This window comes from Gracilinanus agilis, chromosome 2 (genome assembly GCF_016433145.1).
Source record: "Gracilinanus agilis isolate LMUSP501 chromosome 2, AgileGrace, whole genome shotgun sequence".
Classification (NCBI taxonomy): domain Eukaryota; kingdom Metazoa; phylum Chordata; class Mammalia; order Didelphimorphia; family Didelphidae; genus Gracilinanus; species Gracilinanus agilis.
In genome coordinates, this window is record NC_058131.1 from 352,663,598 (window position 1) to 352,686,053 (window position 22,456).

Sequence of the window (22,456 nt, forward strand, 5' to 3'; positions counted from 1 at the left end):
GGGTGAGGGGGGAGGCGGTAAAAAGGCACAAAGGAGGGGGGGGGGGGGGGGGGGGGGAGCGCGGAAGAGCTGCTCGAGAGAAAGTGAAGGAGGCGGGGGGGGGGGGGAAGGAGAGAAAGGGGAGATAGGAGGGGGAAATGGGGACCGGAAGTCGGGGAAGAGTGGGGTGAGGAAAGGAAAAACAGGAGAGAGAACTAAGAGGAGGCCGGGCTGCAGGCGGGGAGACCGGACAGGCGCCTCAGGCCCAGAACTGACTCTTCCCATTCTTCCAGCCGTGAAGCAGAAGCAGATTCGGCGAGGCGTGAAGGAAGTTCAGAAATTCCTTAACAAAGGAGAGAAGGGGTAAGAGCCGAGGACATGACATTCCTGACCCACTAAATCCTACTCATAATAAAAGTTAACAGTTAGGTAGGATTTTTAAATTTGCAAAGATCTTTGCATATATTATTATATTTAAACTTCACAACTTTGAGTAGAGTATTTCCTCTAAAATTAAATTATTCAAGGTGCCACATTTAGTATCTTATGCAGGATTTACTGTCATAGCTTAGTATCAGCAGTTTGTTCCTCACTGCCTGGCATTTCTCTAAGGTCTTTCTTCCCAAAATAAGGTTTAACAATAGTGCATTCCACACAAGTAAGCAAATGAACACTTTCAGTCATTTACCCATTCTGCCATCAAATATTCATTGAATGTCTATTATGTGAGAGATACAGATGAGTAAGTCATGAGAGGTGACTCCGGCAGTGATGGTGAATCTTTTAGAGACCAAGTGCCCAAACTGCACTCTCACTGCTGTATTCCAGCTGCCCCCTTACCCCAGGCAGGGGAGGTAGGAAGCACTATCATTGGGCTGCTGGACAGAGGAGAGAGTAAAGTGAAAAATGTCCACAGAATGGTTTGGTGGAGAGGAGCAACTCCCATCACCCAACTAGTACTGGTGGATACTGCTAGATTCATTAACCAAGACTATTTGCTTTCAAATTTCATTTTAATACTTAACTAGCTTGTGACTGAACAAGTTACTTAAACTCTCCGAGTATCAACTTGCTGGTCCGTAAAATGCTGGGGCTGGCCTTGGAGATCTAAACCAATCATCCTCCCCAATCTTAGCAGCAAAGATGAGACAAAGGCATCAGTCACTATTTTGCAAAATGGGAAAGACAAACTTTTTTTTTTTAAGTGTACATTGGGAGTAGATCAATAATACTGCCTAACAGTGGAACTGGATGGGTTTCCCAGCACCTCTCCTGTCACTGATAGATGGATATAAACATGTTTCCCATCTGTAAAAGAGAAGGTAACCCTTCACATTGAAATTTCAGCTGGAGAGGCCCTTAGCACATTTAGCCCAACCCCTGATCACAAAGAAAAAACTAAGAGCCAGAAAGGGGAAGCAATTTATTCAAGGTCTCCCAAGAGTTAGGGCTAAAGCTAGAACCATTAGCCAGGTGTTACCGCTGACTCTCCAGTGCTTTTTTCACAAGCATAATGCCCAATATTTATCTAAGCCCTAACCCCACTCTGTCTCTCCCTTAAGAAAAACTTTGACTAGAAAAACTTTAGGGTCAGAATTTCATTCTAACAGGAAATAAAAGCAAATGATTTGTTTTATTTCAGCATTATGGTTTTGGCTGGGGACACACTACCCATTGAGGTATACTGCCATCTACCCATCATGTGTGAGGATTTGAGCATGCCTTATGCCTATGTTCCCTCAAAAACGGTAAGGACTTTTTAAATAGGGACTGCCTACAATATTTCCTGTTCTAGCAGTCTAAAAGCACATGAAAATGAGCACAGTATTTTAGAGGCAAGAATAAAATAAAATTAATTGATACCATTTCTCAGGCTCAGTTCTGGTACACTTATTCCTGAACCCCTGGAAAGGCATTTCAGTCTCCACAATCATTATTTGAAATTACTTAGCATGTAATGACCTTTTTAAAAATAAATCAATTAGCCCTTTCATTTATTTTCCCCCTTTACAGGATCTGGGAGCAGCTGCTGGCTCTAAGCGCCCAACTTGTGTGATCATGATTAAGCCACATGAGGACTACCAAGCTACATATGATGATTGCCTGGAGGAAGTAGAGTCTCTTCCTGTCCCCTTGTAAAGAACAGTAATGTGATATTCATGATTATTTAAAAGATCCTTTTTTGACTTGGCAAAATACATTTATGCCTTCAAGGGGCAGGTGACCCTCCAGCATCTCCCCACTAGCATTTCCCAGACATTTTTTTTACATTACCTCAAATAGCAATTTCATGAAACTTTGGACCAGTGGTATCATGATTGTCAAGGCTATTTGCCACTAAGCAGTTGAAATAAAGTTTTTAAAAAGTAACTTCTAGTGGTTTGTTGCTGGAAGGTAGGAGGACTCTGGTTTAATGTTTTCTGTTGGGAGTTTTTAAAAATACATTAGCAAATGGAACCCTGGCTCCTGAAGAGGGAAACAGCTGATATACCATTGTGAAAGACTAATGGAATTCTTGACTTTATCACCACCCACCACTAAAATGAGCAAACCACCGAGCAAGGCCTCTGCCTTGCATGAGAGATCTGATACCCAGAATCTTACTAGAATTTAACAGCCCCCACCCCACCTCCACTTCATTTTTCTCCTTGCCATAGGGGTCCCAAATAATGCTGCCCAACATTAGGTTCAAGACTTGCCAACAGAGCTTAAAATAGATTTTCAGACCTAAGTCATAGTAAACGTAACAGTTGTTGGCAGCATCGTGTTACCTTGCTGGATACCAACTTTGTTGTTTAAAATCATTTCACCTAGGGCAGCTTGGGCTTAGTAGACTGAGATCCAGGCCCGGAGATGGGAAGTCCTGCATTTACATCTGGCTTCAGACACTTCCTAGCTGTGTGACCCTGGCAAGTCACTTAATCCCAGTTGTCTAGCTCTTACCACTCTGCTGCTTTGGAACCAATACTTAGTATTAATTCTAAAGCAGAAGGTAAGGGTTTAAGAAAAATCATGTCACCTGATACTTTTACATAAAGCTAATTTGAAATGCCTTCTAAGGAAGAAAAGATTTACCAAAGGAGCTTTCTTATATCCCTTCTGCCCAACCCCACCCCCCAAATTGAGCTCTTACTGCTGGTATTTTTTCACTAAAAGTTTTTGTCTTTTAGCTTTATTGATACTTTTGATTTTTCTCAAAACAGATGTGAAACAGCCAATGGCTCCTGCATCAAAACTGCTTCCCCGCACATCCTCTAATCTATTAAGTGAAATGCAAAGATAGAGCAATTACAGAGAAGGGAAGTGATTTATTTGTTCAAAGTTATAAAACAGCTGCATCCAAGTCTAACTAGGCTATTTACATTGTAAAACTGGTAAATACAATTGAAACACTGTACAGTAGTAAATGGCTAGCACCACACCTGGGCTGGCCTATAGGAGGTTGGAGAGCTAGATCTAGATACACGAACTGCAGTGCAAGATGACAGAAGGGGAGGGAGGGTGGAAATACATCTTTTTGTTATACATTTGTTGCTACATTCAACAGACACTAAGCAAAACAACTGGCACAGGAGTGCAAATAAGATAAGTGGGCTTGGGAAAGGGGAACGGAACAAGGAAAGGCATCAGAGGCTCTGGAGCAGGGATAGTGTCTGTGCCCAACCTGCAGCCATCCACCAGAGTTCAGTTCTCTGCTTAGCAGACAACAGCCAGAGTGAAGAAATACCCCCCCCAAACCACAAATCTTCCTTTGTGACACAGATGTTTTGGGGCTAACAAAAAGACCTTGCCTCCCCAACTCTCCTATGGAGTGCTGTTCTCAGCCAGGTTCTCCAACACCACAGACGGGGCTATCGCAGCATGTTCATCCCTGGTCTCATCTACCCTAAAAAGACCAGCTGAGACATGTTGGGAAAGTCCCTTCTACGAAATGAGCTGACCGCCTTATCAGAATATGATACGTTTGCCATCAGCTGGGTTCTGCTCCATGGGGCAGTAAGGGCATTTCAGTCTGAGGAGAGAAGAAAGTAGCCAAGGTTCAGAGACCAGAAACAGAAACACATTTATCAGAATTGCAGATGACCCCTGCTGCCTGTCTTTCTACCTTTTAAGTGTGTCCCATCTCCAAACCAGCCTCTCCTGATGCTCTACTCTGATATTGCTTCTTTACTCAAAAACAGGCAAGGAAAGCCTACAAAACTATAACCTTAGTACTCAATTCTCTCTACAATCTTGTTATAACCTAATCTTTTAGCTTTATCTCCTACTATTTTACCCTCCCATATTTTCTGGGACAGATATTCTCCTACTCCAACTGCCTGCTGAAACTCAGATGGAAGGAATCTATCTCCTTGAATTTTTCATAGCATGTTGCCTGGACCTCTCACTCTATCACAATGGTTGATGCACTTGTCCTTCTATTATAAAACCTTTTTTTTTTTTTTTTAAATTTTTTAAACCCTTAACTTCTGTGTATTGACTTATAGGTGGAAGAGTGGTAAGGGTGGGCAATGGGGGTCAAGTGACTTGCCCAGGGTCACACAGCTGGGAAGTGTCTGAGGCCGGATTTGAACCTAGGACCTCCCGTCTCTAGGCCTGGCTCTCAATCCACTGAGCTACCCAGCTGCCCCCTTATAAAACCTTTTGAGAGTAGGGCCTATGTCACACTTAATTCTCAGTGCTTGACATAGGCCTTTGAAGTGTATTTATGCAGCACTTGCTATCTTAACAGATAAGTCCATGTTCCCAAAGAAGGCAAAATAAAACTTACTTTCCTCCATTGATGAGTTTGTTGAGGGCATCCCTAGAGATAACATGACCACAAATGAGTTTGATAGGTGGATTGGAATCTGAAGTTTGCTGGCGAAGGATGGGGCAGGCAAACACAGAGTGGTACCAACACTTCATGCCCAATTCAATCTCTATCTGTTGAGAAAAGGCAGCACTAAGCTCCATCCCCCTCTACTTCCCATAGCTGCCACCCATCAAGGCCAGCCAGAACTTACAGGCAGCTCATCCTTGTGGCTCCAGACTCCCGTGCACTGTCTCTGCTCAATCACGGCTTTGATGTTCATTAACACGGGCAGTGCCACACAACCAGAGGCAAAGCTGCAGAAAGGAAAGAGCTTAGTGCCCTGAGTCACAAGACCTAAGTTTGAATTCGAGCTTTGCCACCTACTGGCTGCGTGATCTTGGGCAAGTCACTTCCCCTCTGAGCCTCACTTTCCTCTAAAATGAGGGAATTGACAAAAGAACAAGACACACAATGACAACAATATAAATGAAAAGATCCCTATAAGGAAGCCAAATAGTACCTGAAAAACCACTGAGGATTAAAAAATAGACCCCCTCCACAGGAGTAAGGTCAAGGATAATTAGAACAAAATACTGTGTACAATGTCCAATGCAATTACTATATGAGATGTTTTTTGCATAAATCATTTTTGAAATGAGGTAGGATTCAATTTGGAGAGTAAAAACAAGACATCAATAAAATATTTTTTTTAAAAGAGTGAATCAATTCCAGCTCTAAATTCTATGTAAATCTATGGTCCTCTGGCCTCTTTAGACAGGGAAGCCCAGGTCCTCTTACTACCCAAAAGGCTGGGCTCTCCTCTCACTTGTCCCCAAGGGACTGAGCTATACCTGACACTGAGGGGGGACTCCACGGATAGTCCAAGAAGAGCACAGGCATCTCGAGTAAAGGTCTCACAGATCTCTGCCCAGTGACTATTGTCCAAGAGGTGACAGTAGGGAGACTTCTCAATGCCCAAGCGGAGATATACAAGGCTTCCCATCATCACCTGGATCTCTGCAAAGCAATACACAGGCAGCTCAGGAAGTGGCCAGGATTGTTGGGAGCCTGACCAGCACCAAACGTACATACAAGAGCCTCCTCTTTATACCAAGTCCTGGGTTCATAGGGTTTAGAGCTGGAAGAGAATTTAATCCATCTCCCTCATTTTCAAACCCAGAGATGTTGTGACTTTCCCAAGGTCATACAGTAGTAAGCGGCAAAGGTGGTATTTGAACCCAGGTTCTCTTGATTCCAAATACGATATTTCCACTCTATAATACAGCTTCTAAGTCCCCAGATAGAGGTGGGTCCTAATTATTTTAATAGAGTAGAAAATTAAATGGAACAAATTAATTAGGGGGAATCTAGCATTCCAATGACTCTAAGGTCTAGTGAGAAAGTCAGGAGCTAATTTCCAGAGGAATCTGGACCCACCAGTCATGCTTACTCCATAATGGGTTCTTGGTATCCTATATCCCTAGCACTCTCACCCCGTTGATGCAGCCGTGCAAAGGGCTGGAAATGCCGCGCATAGTTGAGGGCTTCCAGCTGTTTCTCAGGGCCCCCTGCCAGGAGACGGATGAAGTGCAGTCGATGCAACTTAAACTCCAGAGAACTATTCAGCTCCAGCAGGCGCTGCCGGTTTGAAATGGCCCAGCTGGGAAGGAGAGATAGGTTACCTCAATACTCAGCTGAATCCCAGAGGGAATACCCTGAACTCCATATCTTGTCATTGAGATGATAGCTATAATCCAGGAAAGAATAAGTAAAAGATGAGGCCTTTGACAAATAAGTGTATCGCACAAAGAAGGAGCTTGTGATTAAAAGTATTAAGGTAAAATAGTAAAATAAAGATAATAGGCATGTTATCTGCATTAAAGATAACAGTCATGCTATCTGTATTCAGTGACAAAGTCCTGGATGCTGAGCAGCAAAAATAGGAAGAGGTTTACAAAGCACTATCCTTCAGGTATAATACAAGCTCTGAAAAATTAGATGACAAGCCCAGAGTCACAGAGCTAGAGAGTTGGCTTTTTAAGAGCTGGTACCCAAACCTACTTTATAGTCTTCCAAATATAAAGCCAGGACTCTTTCTAAAGGTGTCTTAGTGCTCTGAACCCCAACCAAGAGCCTATGAGTCCCATATGATAACCCTCTCTGCCTCCATACTCTAAAGCTGGCCGAAGGTCTTGTTCATGCAAAGCTTCCAGGATCCGATTCAGTTCTAAGAAAGGCTGCTTAAAATCCAAGTCCACATTCAGAGTTGATTCCTGGAGAGAAACACATCACATCAGGGGCATATATAACTTTCCATGAATTCTGTATGTTAGATGCTATTAGAGATGGGGATAAGTTTGGAGGGGGAAGTGATGGGGTAACATTTAAAGCCTTAGTTCCAGTAAGGCACATCTATCATGTGCCATTGACTTTTCTACTTCTTTGCCCAACCATGCCATTCCCTTCTCATCTATACCCTCAAATCTGTTCCAATCCAAATTAACTGATAGGAGGGAATCCACAGCTTAAGAAGCCTTCAGTACCTGACATAATTCCTCAGCAACATTCAACATGCCCTGCTGGTACAGGTGTTCCACAATTGCCATCTGCAAAATCTGCTGCTGCTTCTCTCGAGAGTCCCACACAGTATCAGAGACCACACCACAAATCTCAGCATCAAAATTCTGGTAACAAGGAAAGGACAGAGTCTGTTGGATCCTCTCAGTCACATACACTTTTCCCTTTACTAACAGAATCAACAACACTGTCATTTCTTATCTTATGCTCCCACAAATTCTGTCTAAGAGCTCCAAACCCCTCAACCCCAAGTATATCAGGAAGAGCAACTGAAGCCCACTGAGGAAAGGAGACTTTCATAATCAAACTCTGAACCAGGCCTTTTTTTCATCTTATTCCCTCTAACATTTGAGAAATCTTTCTTGCATTCCTGTTGTGTGTACCTCCTACTACAAATGATGACCTGGACAACTAAGCTTTGAGGCAAAATCAATGCTTACCCTGTCAATTGCTTTGCCCACTCGTGAAACACTGCTGTGAATGTCCTTGTGGTCTGATGCAAGTTTCTGCACTGTATCCTTGATTTTCCGGCAGCACTGGGACATCACGACAGAAAGGGTGGCTGAGAGAGGTGTCCCCTGAAGAGCTACAAGGCAAAGCCAGGATTAAGTCAGGGTATCACTCTAGAAGGAATGAAAAGAGCCACAAAGAGACTCCAGTCAGATCTGCACTGATAGAGGCCACTTTCCTTCTTCCCTGCCTGAAATGGAAGTTTTCCTGTCTTTTTTGTTCATCTGAACAGCCTGCTGAGATCCCTTCATGATGCAAAGGGGAAAGTAATGAATGAAACAAAATGGGTTTAATGTTAGTAAACGTATGAAGAAGTTTCAAAGGAGTAGAATACACTGTATAAAGCTGCCTTTTAATTCCTACCAACCACCGTTCACTTTGCATCTGCTACAAACACTAAAGCCCCTAAGACCTAAGCCCTTATGGAAGAACAGAAAAGTAAGAAAAATGTCAATTGTGTAGTGAAGAAAATGGTCGATTTGGAATCAAAGGGTCTAATTCAAAGTCTATTGCTAACAGTTGCCATTTTATTTCACTACACATATTTTCTCACCTTTAAAACAAATATGATACTTGTATTACCTATCACACAGGAATACTAGAAAGAAAACTACAAGAGGCAGTATGGTACAGTGGAAAGTGTAATAGATTTGAAGTTAGAAGAACTGAGTTCAAAAACTACCTCTGCCACACTGAGTATTAGGCAATGTTTTAATGTCTCTTAGGGGGAAAAAATCTGTTGGTCTCAATTTTCCATCTGTAAAATGAGGAAATTGGGCCAAATGACCTATAAAATTTCTCTCTATCTCTAAATCTATGGATTCTAGGATCCCTATGTAAACTTCAAAGTACCTCTGAAATGAGTTATTGATGTTATTTTCATATAGTAGCTGTGAAAGATTTCTAGTCTAGCTGAAAAAACAAGGAAGGTCCAAAAATAACCCCCAAATACTGGGAAAATACCATAAAACATAAGTAGAAGAAAAAATCAGAAAGTAAATCATTATTTAACCTTCTGGACCTTCACAAAGCAAAAATAAAGCTTCCTGATTTAATTATAATATTTATTATTATACAGTCAGTGCATTAAAAGGATTTAAAATGAAGTGCTACATTAGGCTAAAGGCAGGAAAGCAGGAAGACATCTTAGAGAAGGATGAATTTGAATTAGGCTCTTAACAGATGAGTAGAAGTCCAAAAAACAAGAGGGGGAGGTGAACCATTCCAGACAAGGGAAATAGTGTGAGCAAAGGAAATAAGTTAAAATGAGATGAGGCTGGAAAAGTAGTATCTCCAGAATGTGAAATACCTTGAGAAAGGGAAAAAAAAATACAAACTATTAGGTAAGCAATGGTAACCATTAAAGGTTTCTGAGCAAAGGCATGGAAAATAATATCTATGCATAAGAAATATTATTCTAGCATCAGTATGAAAGAGAGATTATAGGGGGAATGACTTGTTAGGAGATTATCACACCAGTCCAGGTGGGCAGAGACAGTGGGAATAGTGATGTCGTAAAAGTAGAATTAACAGAGTTAGTAACTAATTGCATATAAGAGGTAAGCAAAAGGGAAAAGCCAAAAATATCATCCTGTAATTTCAAAAATTAGAGAAATAGTGAAGGGTGAAACCACTGACAAAAAGGGTGAAGTCAGAATGAAAAGTGGATTTAAGGAAAAAGACAAAACTAGTTTTGGAGGTGTCGAATTTGAAGTGGCACTGGAACAACTAAGTGGCAAATTTTTTGTAGTAAGTTGGAAAGGAAATCATTTGCAAACCTCTAAATACTATATAAATGAGTCATTTTGACTAAAAGAAGGTGAGTGTTCAAATCAGTGTTTTAGATATATATGAACAATTATTATTACTGGACAGAGATAGAAACACAAATGTGAAATTAAACTGATCCATATGGCCAATACTAAAAGAGCTACTACATTCTCTTTTGCTCCTGTATGATTCTCAGATGTAGGCATGCTGATATACTGCTTCCTTCAAGTGCCCTGAAAACTGCAGAATAGTTAAGTTAGGCTCAGTCAAATCCCTTTTGGGACACAGGTATTTGGTTTCAGGAAAACAACCTCTTCACTGACCTCTGGCCCACAATACTTCATAGCCTCAATCAACTAGCAAATATTTACTGAAAACATAACTTTCATAATGGTAGCCAAGGGCTGTGAAAGTGGTTACCTGCGCTGGTGAGTTCCTCCCGTAGCTGACTCACATAGTGCAGTAGCTCCTCTAAGCTCTTCTCACAATGCTGCCCATAACTTAAGAATTTCTGCAGAACTTTGTCAAGTTCTCGCTCCACACATGCACACTGCTCCATTTCTGGGCCTCCAACCTAAAGAAAGCATCAGTGGTTCAATTCAAAAAACATTTATTAAACACATACACTGTATTGGGAGCTGAGAATATAAAAACAATCCAGAGCCTAGTATAAAGGATCTTGGACTTCCAGCACACTCTAGTGCCATATGTCTTTCAAAGTTTCAGTTCTAGAATCTAAACTCTCCAACCACTCATAACATGACCCCAAACAACCTTTTACCCAAACATGAACCTCTCAGCTTCTATTATGAAGAACCTTTTCAATTTGATATAATACAACAACTATTTCTTAAACACTGTGTTTAATATGATAGGCACATCATAAATGCTTCTGAATAAATAACTCAAATAGCTCTTTAAAGTTTGTATAACAATCACTCTTACAAATAAGTACAGTTCCTATTATCTACACTTTACAACTGAGGAAACAGGTAAAGTACATGATCATGAAGCTAATAATTAATTGTTGGCTTTGGATTTTACACCCAGATCTCTAACACTCTACCCTCCGCCTGTCACAGAATAACATTTCTGACTTCACACAAATCTCTTTGCTTCTTCACCTTCTATTCCCAATTACCTCAAAGCCCTAGGCTAACAGCCAAAAGATCCAAGTACCAGTTCTGGCTCAGCCTCTGATTTCTATCTGTGGCCTTGGGCAACTTCCTTCCCCACTCTTTGGCCTCAATTTTCTCATATTTAAAATGAAGCAGATGGTCAGATTTCTAAAGTCTCCTTCAGTGCCAAAATCCTGTGACTTTATAATACTCTCTTCACAGTCTCACTCAATGTTTAGCACAGCATTAGGCACATAGTATTTAATAAATGTTTTTTCATTCACTCATCCATTCATTCATTTCTCATTCTGTGGCCTGGCAAATTCCCTACTGGGGCTCTTTCTGTCTCCACAAACACCCAGACCCTGTCCCTTCTTAATATTTTGTCCACGGTAGGCCAGGTCTCCATTCTACCCTCTCTTTGGTCGTGAGTAGCCCCACCAAGACTAAGCCTGAGGGCGTTATAGGGAGTATGATTTTTATGTCTTTTAAGTGACTGCAAATTTGTTCTTGACTCATCTAAAGTGCACTCAATAGTAACTTGGAGAGGAAAAGGATGCAATATAACTAAAGGCGGGAGGACAGGCACCTCCTTTTTGCCTTTGGTCACTCTTTGGACCTCAGTTTTCCCAACTATAAAATGTGAGTGTTGAACTCAAGAATCTCTTGAGGTCGCCTCTCAGAGAACTGAATAGGCAAAGGTGCGAAGGTCGGAGGCAGGAGCCCCCTCCTAACAACAGGGTTCTCAGACACCAAACCCAGAGCTCTTGGCGACCGCCGCCAGGCCCGAGGGTCATCCAGGACCGCCGCGTCCTGCCCAGGTCCCTCCCTCGCTTCGGCCTCCCCTGGTCCTGACTACCTTGTCCCCAGGCCCAGGCAGGCCCTCGCCCGCTTGGACAATGCGACCGTCCTTGCCCAGGTGCCCCGCGACCCCTCTCGTACCCCCCGCCCAGCTCAACCTTCGGGGTCGGGGCCGAAGCTGAAGCTCACCTCAGCCCTGCTCGGCCCCTGCCCGATTCCGGCGCCGCTGTCAGCTCAGAACCGGAAGCAGAGGCGGTTGCTACGACGGCCTAGGACTCGTCCACTGAGGCCATTTCCGCAGGGGTGGTTGGTACTACATACTTGGCATGGAGCCGTCCACCGGAGGCTGGGCGTAGGGGGGAGACTGCTCGGACCCTCCCAAGAGCCGGCTAGCACTTTTACGGTTCAGAGAAATGGAGTTGAGTCGGGGAGAGTGGGACTAAACCATTTGCACACACCTGGAGGTGGGGATACGACAAAGAGACGAAGAAAGTGGACCATTCCAGAGGAAAAGCGGAGCCCAGCCACCCCCGAAGAGGGCTGTGTAGCCATGGCAACCAGTCAGGGGCTGTCCCGCTCCACTTGGGACTGTGAAAAAGCGTAATGATGGGCAGGGGGCGGGAAGAAATTGGGAGAGCAGTTTCCAGCCTCCGCAGCAAAAAGAGCATCACGTGTGGTCCTGATTCTTTATCCTCCGTCTCTATCCCATCACCTTTATCCTCCATTCTCCATCCCAGAGCACATTCTGCATTTACGTAAACCATCACTTCTCCTAAACACACCCTATCCGTCCTCATCTGTTTTCTTCTGATCCTAACCCTTTCCCACGTCTCCTAATGCCCACCCCAAGTTCTCTGTTTCCCCAACCCATGTCTACTATCCCGGAAGCCTTTCTTTCCATCGGCCATTGTATACATTCGGTTGGTTTTCTATTCCCTAGGACGATGGTATTTCCTGTCTCCAACCAGTTCTGTGCTGTTACTGACCACAGCATTTAAACTTTGGGAACTACATAGGAGAGTCATATGAGACATCCTGAACCTGAGAAAGGATGGAATTTCTGAACTACCACCGCCGACCTAGGAATAATTTAATTCTTCCTATTACATTTTATCACTTACTTTGAACAAGGTCTTGTGCCTAGGATACATATAAAGATAGGTGTGATATGTCACTTCTGTGAAGGAGCTTACAATTTAAAAGACGTACACAAGTAACTATGGTACAAAAGAGTGAATACAATCGAAGAAGAGTTATAAAGTTTGGGGAGAAATTTGAAGAGAATATCACTTTCATCCCCACCTTGCACACTCCCCAGCTCACAGAGAAACAAAAGGAAGCCAAAAACAAATACAAAAACAGCTCCTGCTTTCAAGGAACTCACAGCCTAATGGAGGGAGCTAACATGCAAACAACTATGTACAAACCAAATGTATATTGGATAAATTGAAGATAATCAGTAGGGGGGAGGCACTAGGATTAAGGGAAATTTAGAAAGTTTTCTTATAGAAGCTAAGATTTTAGCTGGGACTTACTTCAAGGAAAGCGTGAAGTAGAGATGGGGACAGAGAGAATTCCAGGCTTAGGGAACAGCCAAAAAAATGCTCATAGTTGAGAGATAGAGTACTTTGTGGGGGAATAACAAAGAGGCCAGAGTCACTGACTAAAAGTCACCTAGTCAATAAGCCTTTATTAAGGTCCTACTGGGGATAAAAAGAAAAGCAAAAAACAATCACTACCTTCAAAAGACTCACAGTCTATAGAGGGAGACAACAGGAAAACCACATACAAACAAGATACAAGATACATACTAGATACAGGATAAATAGGAGGTAATCAAGAGAGGGAGAACACTAGCATCAAGGGCGATCAAGAAAAGAACATGGGATTTTAGCACTTGAAGAAACACAGGAAAGGCAGGGAATAAGGATGAGGAGGGAGAGTATTCCAGGTATAAGGAGCAACCAGTAAAAATACCTGGAGTCTGGAAGTAGGGTGTCTTATGTGAGATTCAGTAAGAAAGCCATTGTCACTAAATGAGAGAATACATGGAGAAGATAGGTATAAGAAGCCTAGAAAAACAGGAAGGGGGCAGGTTATGCAGGTCTTTAAATGATACACCAAGCATTTTCTATTTGCTTGATGATGATAGGGAGCCATAGAAAGTTTGTTGAATTGAGAGGTGACATGGTCAGACCTGAATTTTAAGAAGATGGATTTGACTACATCGAGGATGGACTGAAATGGGGAGAGCCATGAAGCAGGGAATCAGGTCTCAGTGAGAGCTGGAGAAGAAATGAAATGGGAAACTAAAAAGATTTAAGAGGAAAACTAGTTTGTTACCTATGGAGCAGACATTCCAGGGAGCACAGTGGGAGGAATTGGTAACTTTAGAGGTGATATCTGAGTTGGGTTTGGGAGGAAGGAATAGATTTCCACAGGATAGAAAGAGAGTAGAATACAGTCCATTTTAGGTAGGGGATGAGGATAGAATTGGGAGGATGGGTATAGTGGATAGCATGTTAGCTTCAGATTCAAGAAGCTCTAAGTTCAAATCTTGACTCAGATATTTATTAGCTATGTGACCTGGACTCAGATTCTTTATCTTCAAAAGAATACTAGCATCTTCCTTACAGGGTTGTTGTAAAAATCACATTAGATAGAATATTCAAAATGCTTTGTAAAGCTTCTAGTACTATATAACTACATAAATGCTACCTAGTATTATTATGCAAAGGCAAGCTTGATTATCTTCTATTTCCTGCAAGTTTTCTCAAGTTTCTTCTCTCCCTCCACCCCTCCCACCCCTCCTTCTCTTTGTGATCTCATCAGCAACTATCAGCTCAACTTTTGAAAAATGATTTTTTCAAATTTTCAGTAACTCCCTACTGCCTCTTGAGGATAAAATGCAAATGCCTCAGCCTGTTAAGACTTTGGACAAAGACTTCAACGCCCTAAGCCATACAATTTTCTTCTTCTTTCTTCTTCTTCTTCTTCTTCTTCTTCTTCTTCTTCTTCTTCTTCTTCTTCTTCTTCTTCTTTTAATAACCTTTATCTTCTGTCTTAGAAACACTTCTAAGACAGAAGGGCAAGGGGTAAGGCAATTAGGATTAAGTGACTTGCCCAGGTCACACAGCTAGGAAGAATCTGAAGCCAGATTTGAACCAAGGTCCTCCTGACTCCAGGCCTGGCACTCTTATCTACTGTACTACCTAGCTAGCCTTATAATTCTCATTTGTAAAATGACAAGATAGTCCTGGGTAGCCTCTGAGGTTCTTTCCAACCCTAGACGGATATAATGTTATTATCATAATGTCAGCCTGGCACTTACACTCCACATTCTGGCCCTATCCTATCTTCCAGAGACTGCACATTACCTCCTTATTTACACACACTATATTCTAGGAAAACTGGCCTATTTGTTTCTAGAATTTTGGTGTTCCATCTCCCCCTCCATTCCTGGAATGTATTCACTTCTCATCTCCAGCTCCCAGAATCCTTTACTTCCTTCAAATCTTAGCTCAGGCATCCCCTTCTAGGCAAAACTTCCAGATTCCTCTGGACTTCTCTTTTACTAGGTGTTCCCTGCCTCCTCAAATGATTTTATATCTAATTCTCTAAATATGTGTATCTTCCAATAGAAAGGTGCTTGGAGGATGGAAACTTCTTTTTTTTTTTTTTTTTGGCTTATTTAGTCCCTAATACAGTGCCTGACACATAGCAGGCACTTGTGTGTGTTCAGTTGTGTCCAACTCTTTGTGACTCCATTTGGGGTTTTCTTGGTAAAGAAACTGGAATGTTTATCATTTCCTTCTCCAGCTCATTTTACAGATAAGGAAACTTAGGCAAACAGGTTAAGTGACTTGCCCATGGTCACACAGCTAATACATGCCTGAGGTCACATTTGAAATCAGGTCTTCCAGACTCCAGACCTGGCATTCAAAATCCATCTTCTCTAGCAGGGATTTAGGCTTGTTTAATTGAATTGAATCAAGAAAGGGGATGGTGAATAGTTAATAATAATAATAACTAACATTTATATAGTGCTTTAAGGTTTGCCAAGTACCTTATGCCTAAACACACTTCTCTTCTCTCCTCTCTGTGAAGAGGAAAGAAGGCACAGTTATGGGATTTTGCATAAATAAGCCTTTGTTTTCTTGACTGAGTTTTGAAAATTGGCTGGGGTTTTTGTTATTGTTGTCATGAGAAAAGATACATTTGTGGGTGCTTATCAGCAAATGATTCTGATGCAAAAAAGACATACATAAAACTTCAAAAAAAAATTTTGAGAACATAGCGGGTGGGGCAGCTAGGTGGCTCAGTGAATAGATTGCCAGGCCTGGAGATGGCAGGTCCTGGCTTCAAATTTGGCCTCAGATATATCCTAGGTATGCGACCCTGAGCAAATCACTTTACTCCCATTGCCTAGCCCTTATTGCTCTTCTGCCTTCGAACCAATGCATTGTATTGATTCTAAGACAGAAGATAATGATTTGGGGGAGGAAAAAAAAGGAACATAGTAGTGGGGCTGAGGCAGCTAGGTAGCATAGTGGATAGAGTACTAGTACTGGAATCTGGAGGACATGGGTTGAAATCTGGCCTCAGATGCTTCTTAGCTGTGTGACCCTGGGCAAGTCACTTAAGCCTGAATACCTTGTTCATTGATGGCAAACCTATGGCACATGTGCCAAAAAGGGCATGCAAAGCCCTCTCTGTGGGTATACCTGCAAACGCCTAACAGAATTCATTACTAGAAAATCAGAGGGACTCAGGGTGGAGCTACTCCACTCCCCCTCTCCATGCATACCTAAGGACACTTTTTCACATGGTCCACCCCTCTGCCCAGTAGCCCAATGGGAGTGCTTCCTCCCTTCCCTGTCTGGGGTAAGGGGGGATGGGGCCCCTTACTCTGACTCTAAAAGGTTCACCATCACTGGCCTAGTTCTTGCCCCTCTTCTGTCTTAGAATTAATACTAAGTCAGAAAGTAAGAGAAAAAAAATTTTAAAAGAACATGGGGGATGTACAATAGTCCAATTTAGGGGGCATATGGAATACATGAAAAGTAGTATGAGAGAAGGCTGAGAAAGCAGGTAATAACATATTGTGGAGGGCCTTGAATGCCACAATGAAGAGTGCCAGGGTGGGGTGCCAAGGCAGGTCTGAAAGTGTACCTTAGAGTTTGTAGGCACTGCAGAGATGCCTGGATGCCTCTTTCCCTCCCTGACTCCCCCACACTTCCTCCTGGTGTGGGCAGTACATGTGTGCCTAACAGAGCAAATCCGGGGGCAGTGTTCTTTCTTCACCAGGATGCAGGCAGTGGAAGACTGAGAAAGTGAATGATAATTTTCTCCCACTCAGAGTCTGTCTCTCCCGTGGAGCCGTTCACTCGCTGGCTGGCTCGGGGCTGAGTGGGTGCTGTGGAGAAGGAAAGATGGAGGCAGAGCCCGGTCTCCCAGTCCAGTCTGTGAGATACCTCGGGCTGGGGGCACAGGCATCCATCTCTTCCTTTCAGCCCAAGAGCCAGAGGTTTATTCTGAAACAATGCAATGAGTACCTGAGGCATGTCTGTCAACATCTGGAAAGCTACAGGAGAACCTGGGTGGTCCCAGGAGGGCCAAGCAGGAGCAGCGCTTTGAGGGAAATGACTCACTGGTGGGGGTGTGTGAACCTAGAAGGTCCCAAAGCTGAAGGAATCACCACAGCAGGGGCCCAGGCCTTGAACACGGGCTGGACAGATGAACAAACAAAGATACAGGAGGCAGACCGGAAAAGCCAGGGGAGCAGCGATGACCTCATCAGCTTTTTCAAACACCCCCCCCTTTGCTTCTGTTTCTCTCTTCAGGGGTAACTGGTCCTGTCTGACTGAAGACATTAGAGAGCTAAACCATCAGTCCCTAAGGGCAGGAAAGGAGTTTTCTTAGTTTTGTATCTCCTTAACACCCAGGACAGGACCTTACATGGAGTGGGCCATTAAGAAATGAAGATTCATAGGATTTAAAGCAGGAAGGAAACTTGGGGATGATCTAGTCCAAACTCTTCATTTTTACAGCTGAATAAATTGAGTCTTCAAAGAGGTAAAGCAGAAAGGAGAAACAGATTTGGAGCCAGAGAACCTGGATGTGAATTCTAGGTCTGCCATTTGTAACACGTAAAATGAAAGGATTTAGGGGCAGCTTCATGGCTCAGTAGATAGAGCACCAGGCCTGGAGTCCAAAATCTGACTTCAGATAATTCCTAGCTATGTGACCCTGGGCAAATCACTTAACCTCAATTCCTCCTAGCCCTTACCACTCTTCTGTCTGGGAACCAATAATAAAAATAAATATATAAAATGAAGACTTTGGCCTAAGGGACTTCTGAGATCTCTTCTAATTCTCTGTGGTCTTACACCCTTGGTTTGGGTTTGGACATGGGGATTTCTGGAGTGAGTGAAGGCTGGAACAAAATTAACTAGAAGACACAGTAAGAGGGACCTCTCAGGGAACGGCTTTACTGTGGAGCTGGCTGTCTCACACCCAGCTTGACAACATTCTGGGGAGCACATTATGAGCCAGGCTAATTTAATCAGGTGAACTCCTTGAGGTCAGGGACCTACCTCAGTTTTATTTTTTATCTTTGCATCCCCAATATCTAAGACAGCTTCTTACATACAGTAAGTGATTAATAAATCCTTGCTAAAATTGAATTTTAGCCACTAGGTGGCACAGTAGATAGATGGCCATGTCTGAAGTCAGAAGGAGTTGTGTTCAAATCCCACCTCTGATACTGGCAAGTTATTTAAACCCTATTCGCCTCAGTTTCCTCATCTGTCAAATGAGCCAGAGAAGGAAATGACAAACCACTCCAGGATTTTTGTCAAGAAAGCCTTAAATGGAGTCACAAAGAGCCAGACATGACTGAAAAGATTGAAAAATAACAAAAAATTGAATTGATGCTTGTCAGCCCAGGAATGGCTAAACAAATTTTGGTACATGAGTACAATGGAATGTTACTGTGCTGTGATAAATGATGAATTCATATAGAGAATCATCTGAATGGATACAGAGTGAAGTAAGAAGAACCAAAAATACCACCTACAATAACTCCAACAATGTAGGCGGGAAGAGCAATAGCCATAGAACAATCATTAAGAGAAAGATGCAAAAGTACAAAGAACAAGCATGGCCCCAAAGAAGATGGGGAAAAGACACCACCTACCCCACCCTTCACTGAGCACCAGTGATAGTTTCATGAGTAAGTCACACTGCAAATATTTCCAAACTTTTTCAGTGTATTGATTGGTTTTCTAATTTTGTCTCTTCTTTCTCTTATAATAATAGCTAGAACATCTGTATCATCTACTGGCACTGGACTATGAACAAACATACAGGAGGCAGACCGGAAAAGCCAGGGGAGCAGTGATGATCTCATCAGCTAACTTTACAGCGATTATTTCATTTGATCCTCACAAAAATCCTCTGAGGTAGGTGCCATTATTATTTTCATTTTACATTGAAGAAACTAAGGCAAACAGAGGTTAAATGACCTGCCTACAGCCACAGAGTTAGTAACTGTCTGAAATTGGATTTGAACTCAGATCTTCCTAACTCCAGACCTAGCACTCTATCAACAGTGACACTTAGCTGCCTCCTTTCCTTTAAAAATATTATTTGTTATATAGGATGGCTATATAGGATGGGGAATACAGGAAGAAATCTTGCTAATGCAAAAACAAAAGATAACAATAAAAATGTATTTTTTAAATTAAATTAAAGCAGGAGGGAAACAGACCTTTGGAAGAAGAGAAAAGACAGAGCAGTGTGGCAACACAGTATTCTGGATTTGGAGGCAGAAGGACCTGGGCTACAATCTGCCCTCAGATGTTGTGTTGGGTTGTATCTGACTCTTTATGCCTCGTTTGGAATTTTTCTTGGCAAAAATAACAGAATGGTTTGTCATTTTCTTCTCCTGTTTATTTTACAGATGAAGAAACTGAAGCGAAAGGGGTTAAGTAGCTTGTTCAGGGTCACACAACTAGTAAGTATCTGAGGACAAATTTTAATTCAGAAAGGAGTCTTCCTGACTCCAGGCGCAACACTCTATCCATATACCTACCTAGCTGCTCTACCCCTCCTAATGTAATCATGGGGCAAAATGTGAAGAAACTGAGTCAAACAGAGGCCAAATGACCTGCCCAAGGTCACATAGCTAGTAACTGTCTGAAGTTAGATTTGAACTCAGATCTTCCCAACTCCAGGCCTGGCACTCTATCCACATTGGCACCTAGCTGCCTCCTTTCCTTTAAAAATATTATTTGTTATAATGGAATGGCTATATAGAAGGGGACATACTAGAAGGAATCTTGTTAATATAAAAACAAAAGATACAAATAAAAATATATTTAATCCAAGGCTCTGTTTCTTCATCTGAAAAATAATAATAGCTGTCATTTATACAGCACTTTAAAGTTTACAAAGTACTTTATAAATAGCTCATTTGAGCTTCACAACAACTGTGGAAGATTGGTGCCTGCCTTTATTTATCTCCATTTAACAGAGGAAACTGAGGCAGACAAGTTAAATGACTTGTCCAGGGTCACCATGAAGATAATAACAGCACTTACCTCACAGGGTTATTGCGAAAATAACATGAACTATTATATGCACAGTGCTTTACAAATCTTAAAAGCATTATAGACATATAGAACTCTTTATTAATTCTATCCAGGCCCAAGGCCAATCCTGTAATTCACTCAACAAACATTTAATCAACTATCTTCTAAGTATAGTACTCGGTGCTGGGGGGAGATACAACAGATAAGACACGGTTCCTGCCCAGATCAGATATGGCCTCCAGAAAAAAGCAGGGATTCGGGAAAAGCCCAGAGTCGGTGTAGGATGGAAGAATCTCTGTGTGATGTTTTGGGGGATTTGAGGGGAGGGGGGTTGTTGGCAAAGGAGGGACACCTGGGAAAAGGCAAGACCCTTAGGAAGGGAGACAGCTAGGGGGCATCGGGAATCTGGTCCAGGACCACATGCACCCTGGACTCACCCATCACAACATCTCTGTGGCCAAGTTGGCTTCCGGAATAGAGGAAACTGGTTTGTTGAGCAGCAGATGAGCTAAGAAGATCCAGTTTCCTTCCAAGACCCATCAACTCCTTTCGGCCCCACCCCCTCCAGACCCCACCCCCAGCACATCTGGGCCAGGCAGGCGCTTGGTTTCTGGCACCTCTGCCAAGTTTTGGTGCCGCCTCCCTCTGTGGGCCCTTTCCCGACTCCCCAGCACACTAATTGCTGGGTGGGGAGCTGCCGTGGGGATTCAGAAGCTGCGAAGAGGCCCAGGTCCCAGCGGAGGTGCCGAGCCCAGGAGTCTGAGCCAGCCACCACCCCGAGGAGGAGCCAGCGGCCGCTAAAGGGATGGCGGCCCCTTAGAGCTCGCCCGGCCCGGCCTTCCCCTGCGACCCTGCCGGAGGCGAGGACTGAGCCTCCGCTGCTGTCTTAGAGCCACCTCCTTCTGTTCCAACTAGACTGACCCAAGCCCCTAACCCTCCTGGCTGAGCCACAAGGACCCTGGACCCTGCCCACCTCGGCGCCATACCGATGGTCTCGGCACACCCCTGGAAAACTCGACGCTCACCAAACAGCCCCTAACAAGCCTGGCTACCATCTTCCTTCCGCCCCCCTGCCCGGCTCTCCATCGCCCACATCGAGGTCGGGCCATCCCTCTAACCCAGAAGAAAGCGAGCGTGAAAAAGGCCGAACCCTGCCTGGAGCAGCCCTCACGGCCAGCTCTGTGCACGGAGGCTGTGCATGCTGGACCCCCCACACGCTTCCTTCTCCAGGCATTCCACGCTACGCCCACCCCCAGACACTGACTTTTCCTTTTCTGCCGTCCACTCCCACCTCCCCCATGTGTGTAGATCCCATCCCAGACGCCTCCCCACACACTCATCCTCTTCCTTCGAACAAAGTCCTGCTTGCTTAACAACCACCTCAACCCTTCCGCCATCTGGCCCTGGGTACCCGGCCGCCGGGCCAAACCGAATCCTGGGGCTGTTACCTTGGGTAAAGCCCACCTCCAGGCCCTCACCTGATAGAGGTTTCCTAAATCGAGTTTTCCTCTAAACTCTAAAGGGACCCCCAAAGCCAGCTCTGCAGGGAAGGGGCTGACGTCAGTCTTCTCGGCCCTGCCCCAGTCACAAAAATAAGGCTAGCAGACACTTGAGGTTTGCAAAATACCTCCCACTTGAGATCATTTGAGCCCCACAACAACTCTCTGAGCTGAGCATTTTTGTTATTCTTATCTCCATTTTGTGGATGAAGAAAGCAGGAATGGAAGAGGTGAAGGGATTTGCTGGAGGTCGTTCTGTCCAGGACATCGTGATGGCTTTCAATCAAATAGAAGCTGGTTAAGGGTAGTTTTTTAGTTTGGTTTTGGTTTTGTCTTCCTATCCCCAAGACCTGGCACATACAGTTTTTGAGCTGTGATTCCTCTGCGTAGGGAATTTCCTTTGGAGGAACTTCTCCACTGTCACTAGGGCCCCACCAACAGTCTATAACCCAATACAGAGATCCTAAAGAACTGCCAGAGTGGCAGTTGTAGGCACAGTGGATGGAGCACTGGTCCTGGAGTCAGGAAGACCCAAGTTCAAAACCAACCTCAGACACTTGGCTGTGTGATCCTGGGCCAAACCCTCCCCCAACCCCCAAATAAAAACAGTTTGCCTCAGTTTTCTCATCTGTAAAGTAGGGATAATAACCCCTACCTCCTAGAGTTGCTGTGAGGATTAAGAGAGATATCTGTGGGGCATTTTCACAAACCTTTTAAGTGTTCTACAAATGCTAGCTCTCTCAAAGAGACTGACCAGGAGTCTCAGGATCAGAGGCAGAACTTGAAGCTAGGCTTTCTTGTCTCCAAACCCAG

At 43.5% G+C, this 22,456-nt stretch overlaps 2 protein-coding genes across 2 annotated transcripts in view; one reads left to right on the forward strand and one right to left on the reverse strand.

The window, feature by feature from the left end:
* NHP2 (NHP2 ribonucleoprotein) overlaps positions 1 to 2,349 on the forward strand; it is a 12,450-nt gene extending 10,101 nt beyond the window's left edge. The window contains exons 2-4 of the mRNA XM_044661611.1: positions 273 to 342; positions 1,622 to 1,727; positions 1,993 to 2,349. Of these exons, the coding sequence (XP_044517546.1) occupies positions 273 to 342; positions 1,622 to 1,727; positions 1,993 to 2,118 (302 nt within the window). The 3' untranslated portion in view covers positions 2,119 to 2,349. The remainder of the gene's footprint in view (positions 1 to 272; positions 343 to 1,621; positions 1,728 to 1,992) is intronic.
* A 918-nt stretch (positions 2,350 to 3,267) lies between these two features.
* Positions 3,268 to 11,809, reverse strand: RMND5B (required for meiotic nuclear division 5 homolog B). Its single transcript, XM_044661612.1, has 10 exons — positions 11,740 to 11,809; positions 10,052 to 10,205; positions 7,792 to 7,937; positions 7,318 to 7,458; positions 6,947 to 7,047; positions 6,268 to 6,434; positions 5,626 to 5,791; positions 4,986 to 5,088; positions 4,751 to 4,905; positions 3,268 to 3,991 (listed from the first exon to the last, which is right to left on the reverse strand). The coding sequence occupies exons 2-10, from the start codon at positions 10,188 to 10,190 to the stop codon at positions 3,928 to 3,930; spliced, it is 1,182 nt and encodes a 393-aa protein (XP_044517547.1). The 5' UTR covers positions 10,191 to 10,205; positions 11,740 to 11,809; the 3' UTR covers positions 3,268 to 3,927.
* Between the last annotated feature and the right edge of the window lie 10,647 nt (positions 11,810 to 22,456).